The sequence below is a fragment of the Hippocampus guttulatus genome, chromosome 19, assembly GCF_054856545.1.
Source record: "Hippocampus guttulatus isolate MCC_2025c chromosome 19, RoL_Hgut_1.0, whole genome shotgun sequence".
Lineage (NCBI taxonomy): Eukaryota > Metazoa > Chordata > Actinopteri > Syngnathiformes > Syngnathidae > Hippocampus > Hippocampus guttulatus.
The window spans coordinates 5,584,312-5,591,384 of record NC_141279.1 but is presented as its reverse complement, the minus strand read 5'-3'; the positions used below and the strand labels follow the sequence as shown (position 1 = coordinate 5,591,384).

The following is a 7,073-nucleotide window of genomic DNA, read 5'->3' as shown; positions in this document are numbered from 1 at the left end:
ATCCTTTCAATTAATATGTAACATTTATAGTTCAAAAACAGCCAGCACACATTTGATTAATATTTTTATTTGGTCTCGCAACAGGGACAGATGGCCAAATAGGTTTTCGTCTCATAAAGTTACCATCAGAAGGGGGTTTACCTTTCCCAATTTAAAGTATCCATTAAGAAATACCAGCAACAAACACTCTCAGTCAGACTTAGTGCCAGTTTTTGAAATGCTGTCATCCACAAAATACTGTTTTAAAACGTTGCTCTATGTCACAAAGAGACTAAGTAGGTGAAAATAAAATAGCATTCTCTTCTTTCTCTCCAAACAAGTCGAAATCCAACAATTTGGTCAAAGCAGAAGCGAACCTTCACACGATTCACTTCTGAGCACCCAAGTGCTTGTTTAAAATGCCCTTCGCTGTTTCGAGGGCCGCCGCCGCTGAGACGGGTATGTGAGGTGCAATGCCACTTCTCTCCCAGGCTGGCGCCAAGGTGGCATCAGAGTGCACTGTGGGGATGCTCAGGAAGACGTCGCTAGCACCGACTTGGAAGGTCTTGGCGGGGTGGCATCCACCAAAAGTGGGCTCTCCCACTATCATAGCACGGCCAAGCCTCTTCATGATGAAGACGAACTCCTCTGCCGCCCCGGCTGTTGCGCCACTGGTCAGGATGATCAGACTCTTCTTGGACCCGTACCTTGTACCTGAATTAAACAAGAAGGGTTTAACGCCAAGAAGTAATGAAGTATGAATATTCTTACTGTACCAAAGTAGGTTTTTCAGGTGTCTTTACTTTCTACATTTTAATACAAATGCAGTAGCTTTACTTTCTACTTGAAGCAAAGCTGGTTTTCAATGTAATACTGGTTGTGGAGGAGATAAGGAACTTGCAATGAGTCATTGGCTTAGATGGTTTAACCACAGGAGGACACTATGTCAGGGATCTCAGTAAAAACCTTACGCTTTAGTCAAGAATCCAGGTTAGCAGTACTGTATCGCAGAGCAGCATTAAAAGGCGATGGCCTGATGCCATATCCAATTACCCGTGAGTTCAGGCAGTGTCTGGAGTTCTGTAGTGGTGCCAGACTGTCTGTCTGTCAGCGTGTCCAGTACAATCTGCTGGTCGGCGTCAAAGAAGTAAGAGCAAAAGCCAGCGATCGCCGTTGTAGGCCCCCCGAGATTGTTCCTGCAAATGCATTTATAGGTCAAAATGAAAAGTATGATTCAGGCGCACAGTTAGATAAGATGGTTCCACTCCACAACAGCGTGACTCAGCTGCTCCTTTGCTGAATTCAAGCACTCCTACAACGCAACTCTTGCGTGAAATTGGAGTTATAATTTAACCCCAACTAACTGCAAGGAAGTTGGCTGTGTGAACCACTACGCTACACACACCCAGATGATTCAGAGTGAATGGTGGACGACACACAACTGGTTGCCAGTTGATTACAGAGCGGTGATGAAACTGGAGTGACAACGCAACACCTACCAAAGTGAACGCTACCAGTCGTTGATCTTACGGCATCAATAGAATAGTTAATGTACTTTTTTGAGGACACCGATATACAGTCTATCTATACCTGCAACCATTTTAGTTAGCCATCCTGACAGACATTTTGAAAAGATATTCGGGGTTGGCCAAAAACTTCCCACCTGAGGTCAATGATCATTGCGTTAGTGTTGACAACTTTGCTCCATACGTGCTCCACAATAATCTGGGCAATGGCCTTGACCTCCTCGAAGTCTCCGAACATGTCAAAACGCAGGTAGCCAATGTTGTTCTCGAAAATGTCCGTGTGGAAGGAGACTTTGATGAGATCAATGTACATCTCCGGAGTATAATTCTGAGGAGGCAGGAAAACAATACTTTCAAAGATGCGACAATGACAACAAAAATCAGTCTGTGCTTTGGGGTCTTACAATGGGGGGCAGGACTGGGGTGTTGCTGGTGGTCTTCAAGTTCTTGTCACCAGATAGGGTCTTCAGGTCTGCAGACAGTTTCTCTTCAAGGCCGCTCTTCGAGACAACCCCGCTGTAGTCGCCATTCTCAAGGAGCCCTTTCAGCTTTGCCGCAACATCAGCACCGGTCTCCTCAAAAGCATAGTTGTCAGCAATCAGGGCCGCCGATCCCCCAATGATGGCTGGCACCTGGACGCGGAGTTGAACTATCTTGATGGCTGTAGCGAGGGCGTCCTCTGCGTTGACTTGAACATCAGGGGTGACGCCCGTTTGCTCCCAGGTTGAACCAGTGATGGGGTTGATGGACTTTGCGGTGGGCAAAGTCACATAGAAGTCCGTATCGCCCACTTTGAATTGATCGATTTTGACTGAGCCGCCGGCGGTCTTCTCTCCAACAACGGTGGCCCTCTTCAGGTTCTGGAGGCAGTATGCGACATCTTCGGCAATGCCCTTGGTGTTCTTGCTCGTGAGGATGATGAGAGGTTTGGTGTCGTATCGCTCGCCCAACAGCGTGGCCATCGACAGCAGCTTCGTGGTGGTGTTTGAAGGACGGTCATACACACTGTCGATGTGAATCGCAGATTCGGCTGCGGTGAAGTACGAAACAATATAGGAGAGTCCCGTGATGTCCCCGCTGACTGTGTGGCGCAAATCAAAGATTAGAGCTGAAGTGGGCAGGACTTTGTTCCAGACTAAGTCCACCAGCATCTGGCCGATCTTGTCAGCAGCCGCCTCCCCGAGGATGTGATCGATCCTCATGTACCCGATGTTGCCCTCCAATATGTCCAGCTTAATGGCATTCTGGAGCATGGCGACCAGCTGTTCAGGGGGCAGGGCGGGCATTTGTGGTGCAACCACAGGGACGAAGTCTGGCTCGTAGGTGATCTTCAAGCGTGGGTCACTGATTGTAGTTTGGAGTCCAGCGCTGAGAACTCGAGACAAAGACTCACCATCTGGAATATTGAGGATCTCTGTATTGCCGCTGGCTGCGGCGATGGCCTCCTTCAACCCTGCCAGCTTCTCTGGCGAGCAGTAATTGTTTAAGACAATATTTACCATGTCGACGATAAGGCTTGGAGGAAACGCGGCATGGATGAATGCAACGTTGCCTAAAATGACGAGATACAGCACCGCGAATGGAGCCTTTGCCATTGTTCTGTCAATTTAGCCACACTGAAGATGAGTGCGGCTGGTGAATGGTCCTCTGCCCGCAAAGAGGTTCTCTGTCAAATGCCTCTGTTATGGCTGCACGATTTCTGTTAACGCACTCATAAGAGGATTGAGCCCACAATAAACCTTTAATCGTATTACACCTTTTGGAAGGCAATAACACGCTTGCCAAGTGGGCGTAGAAACCGGGAAGCGTTTCTAAAGATACTGTACTGTATGTAAAAAAGGTGTTTTGAGCATCGATACCAAATTAGCATTATAAAAAGAGGTGAAATGTGGAGAAATCTCCAATAAAATAATTTACCCTGAACATGTCTGCAATGGCTTTTATCCTAAACAACACAACTTGTTCTAATCTTTATTTTTTCATTATTATACTTCATTATTATATATTATTATACATTATAAATGATGTACTGGTACAGTACATAATTTACCGATTTGGATTAGGAGCCAGGCATCTTGTTGTTGTATATGGTAGTTTGTCGCCCTCTACTGGTCAAACAGAACACATACAACAGACAACAATCCTGCATAGTGTATTTCTGTATCAGTGACAAATGTAAAAACAATAATCTTGCGATTGCATGGGACCAAAGGCCCCCTATTTGTGAATTAAATGGAAGATTAAACTATATATTTAAAAAAATCATTTTCAAACATATGGCCAAAAAACAAGCCCTGGGGTCTTATGCATCAATGGGTTAATTATTGATTTTTACCAAGACGTTATTCTGCCCTGCTCTGAGGAAAAAAAAACTCTGTTCCAAGATCATTATTAGGCAGGCTTGAATGTAAAAGACCCCTTTTCAAAATTGACAATGACAACGTCCTGTTTAGTAAATGGCCCAAAATTCCAAGCGTGCACTTTTAAGCACTCAAATATGCTCAAAAGCCTGATCACACTTACATATTACCGAATTATGAAAGCTCGCGGCAGCGGTGCACTTGAGTTACAGTTAAGTGGTTGCGTCTGGGTCACTTCACAGCTGAGTGTTTGTGGACTTGTGCCATAGCTGCTTTTAATCACTTTTTCCTTCATGACGGAAACAAAAGTGAACTTGCTCCATTTTGAACTCCTTAGTTTAGTTTACAGGACGATAGAGCCTAGTTTGGTTTAGCTGAGGACCTCCGGGAAAGTATGCGCACATTATTCTCTATTGGCAAGGCAACTCTCGGAAGCTTGGATAATCTTTTTAGTCTCAGTAGGTACAGAATGCCAGCCGTCACAGCCGCTAATCTGATAAGCTTTTTAGCCTCCCGAAAGATTTAACTAATTTACAGTAATAAACAAGAGTTGATTCATGGTATGTTTTCGGTTTGGCCTCTGTGGTGCAAGTCCAGGGACTAGTCCGCATTCATTCTTCATCATCCAACCCCCTCCTGTGTAGTTTCAATAAGTGTAAGCCTGTCTGCTACACGACAGACTGCTATATTTTCCCGATCTTTTATTTAATGCACGGTCAGCCCAAGATTGATTAACACAATAGAAGTTCTCAATTTTAACTCACTCCGAAATACCTTTTTTTTTTTTTTTTTTTTTTTTTTGGTGTGTCAGACTCAAACCATATTTAAAGTCTGTTTTCAGTGATTATTATGCACAGTTCTTTATTCATGTATTATGTCACCTTTTCATCATGAAATGTAAAATATCCTGCATCATCTCTGAGCATTTCCACATCGTCAAAGAAACCGATGTACTGTACAGGACTATATACAGTAACTATTAATCCTATCAGTGGCAATGGTCCGTTGACTACTGGACACATTCTGTACATTGTGATCCCGTAGTTGGAAGCTATATCTTGAAATTACAAATGTACAGATTTACATGTATTCCTAAAATAGCAGGACACCATAAATATGGTTTTAATCATAACAATAACCTATGTACTGTAATTGTGGCGTTCTTTCTGACTACCGGCATCCACACTCTGCCACCTTCATCTCCTCATACAAATGTCTGATCGTGACAAATCCGTTCTCCTTATACATGACAGTGATAGGGTCCAGTTTGATGGGGACGCAGCACGCCATGTTGGCCTTTGTGGGGTTTCGGATATTCATCAGCGTCTGAATGAGAGCGTGCTTGGATGGGCTGGAGTCGTCTGTCAGCGGGTGGTAGCACAAGCCCCGACATTCAAACGCATCATATTCCGGAGGTGCCACGATCCAGCTGTCCCAGCCGATGTCCTTGAAGTTGACCCTGAGAGACGTTCGCCTGCAGTATTCCCGCTCCGCCTTTCTCCTCTTGCGGCGATACTGAGCTCCGGGAATCTGATTGGCGATTGGATTCTCGGTGTTCCAGTTGGGCTCTGAGTGGAAAATGGTTTCTTCTTCATGGAGCATCATCTCTCTGAGTTCTTTCTTGGCCTCCCGCCTCCTGCCGCCAAGGTCATCTGAGAAGACGATCAAAGCTGCTGAGGTGTTATCTCCCACTGAAAGGCTCAAGCTCAAACCGCCGCTATCATCGTCATAGCCGTTCCCTTCCACCACCACATCCAATGCAGTTATTCCATTGCCGGACAGGACTGCGTCCTGTACGGCTGGGGTGACATCCAACGTCACCCACATGTTCTGAGACCCTTTCAACTCTGTGCAAGCCAGAGGCTGTGGGTTGGATTTCAAACCGCCGTAATCCGTTTTGTGGACATTGACAGAGGCCGTGAATCTGTGGGAGGTCACCCTTGACCTGGCATCCGGGAGGAAGAAGAGTTGTAATTCGGCTGTGATGACCTTTTCATGGCCGGGTATGCTGATGTTGAACAGCAGCATGTGTCTTGACTTTCCGCCGTTTGTCAGGGAATGTGCGATTTCTGGAAGAGAGATACGGACAGATCAGAAGAGTCATGCTAAAAAAAAAAATTTAAAAAAGGCAGGGAAAGCCAAGTGGAACATCTGGACTTTAAATAGTGACAGCTGACTACTATTTAACATGAGTTGACGATTGAGGCGTCCGGGTTAAATGTAATAACAATGGTTTAAATTGGTCCCCCAGAAAAAACTGACGTTGAACATCGGCATCTAGACGTTTTATACTGATTGTAGTTCACCTCTTCCAATTTGTTGGATTTGTTTAGCTAGGTTTTTATCACACTTATTTAAGGCTTGGGACACTCATTTTGTTGACTTGGATTGTTGCTGCAATTTTGACTTTGGCTCGCGCTTCCCCAACGTACCTTGGACTGTGAAGCTGCGAATAACATCGGACTGAGGGATCACCGTGGTGTCTGAAGCATACTTGTTGTAGAGCTCCATCATGAACTGCGGCGGGTAAATTTTTCCGTGCCCCTGAGGTACATCGGAAAGGTTGAGTTTCCTCAGGAAGTTTTCTTTGATGGTTCTGAGGAGGTTTGCCATCCTGGAGTCCACGTCCTCCTCCATTACAAGATCCTCCTGTGTGGAGTGCTCGGAGTAAAATCCCTCGAGGTCATCGTCGCCGTGGATGTCGTTGCCGAGCGGCTTGCAGGTGCAAGAGCCCGTGGAAAGCACCAGACCCAAACACACCTGGAACAAGAACCTCCTGGAGTTGTGCATTTTTCAAACAAACAACTTGCTAGCTTTTGTGACGGCAACGTTGGACAAAGGAGATTCCCAGTGAAAGGACCATGGCAGTGATGTCCACTCCCATGCTCCCAAGAGTAAATACAGGGGTGACTCGTGTTGACCAAAATAGTAGCATGGCCGTGCTTATCACCGCCATTGATGGCTTCTTTTAAGCTTTGTTATCACTGGAGGGCTGGACGCTAATGAAGACAGTGTAAACACTTGATGGCGATAATGAGGGTGGTCCTGGAACAGGCGAGGTTGCTTGCGCACGGGGTGAAAGAGTCAAGGCCAGCGGAAACAATAACAAAGAAAAAGTCTATTAAAAGATACACATTGCGTTCTTTAGCACCCTGGTTGCCGTTTGCACGACTTGGAAGGAATACAGTAAGGGAATCCTCACATAGCC

The 7,073-nt window shown here is 45.6% G+C and overlaps 2 protein-coding genes across 2 annotated transcripts; both read right to left on the bottom strand.

Moving 5' to 3' along the window:
• Positions 1–51: 51 nt before the first annotated feature.
• rbp3 (retinol binding protein 3) lies at positions 52–3,198 on the bottom strand. Its single transcript, XM_086139157.1, has 4 exons — positions 1,910–3,198; positions 1,643–1,833; positions 1,033–1,175; positions 52–693 (listed from the first exon to the last, which is right to left on the bottom strand). The coding sequence occupies exons 1-4, from the start codon at positions 3,098–3,100 to the stop codon at positions 368–370; spliced, it is 1,851 nt and encodes a 616-aa protein (XP_085995283.1). The 5' UTR covers positions 3,101–3,198; the 3' UTR covers positions 52–367.
• Positions 3,199–4,699: 1,501 nt separating this feature from the next.
• On the bottom strand, positions 4,700–6,738 carry gdf2 (growth differentiation factor 2). The gene is made up of 2 exons (XM_086138811.1): positions 6,298–6,738; positions 4,700–5,934 (listed from the first exon to the last, which is right to left on the bottom strand). Exons 1-2 carry the CDS (start codon positions 6,653–6,655, stop codon positions 5,036–5,038), a joined length of 1,257 nt encoding a protein of 418 aa, XP_085994937.1. The 5' UTR covers positions 6,656–6,738; the 3' UTR covers positions 4,700–5,035.
• Positions 6,739–7,073: the final 335 nt, after the last annotated feature.

What these genes read in the sequence shown, in the direction of transcription:
- rbp3 (XM_086139157.1), bottom strand. Translation starts at nt 3,100, where the DNA reads ATGGCAAAGGCTCCATTCGCGGTGCTGTATCTCGTCATTTTAGGCAAC. An exon ending in GCAATGATCATTGACCTCAG is followed by an intron (nt 1,176 to 1,642) that starts GTGGGAAGTTTT and finishes ATGCATTTGCAG; the next exon opens with GAACAATCTCGGGGGGCCTA. An exon ending in GACACTGCCTGAACTCACGG is followed by an intron (nt 694 to 1,032) that starts GTAATTGGATAT and finishes TGTTTAATTCAG; the next exon opens with GTACAAGGTACGGGTCCAAG.
- gdf2 (XM_086138811.1), bottom strand. Translation starts at nt 6,655, where the DNA reads ATGCACAACTCCAGGAGGTTCTTGTTCCAGGTGTGTTTGGGTCTGGTG. An exon ending in TCGCAGCTTCACAGTCCAAG is followed by an intron (nt 5,935 to 6,297) that starts GTACGTTGGGGA and finishes TCTCTCTTCCAG; the next exon opens with AAATCGCACATTCCCTGACA.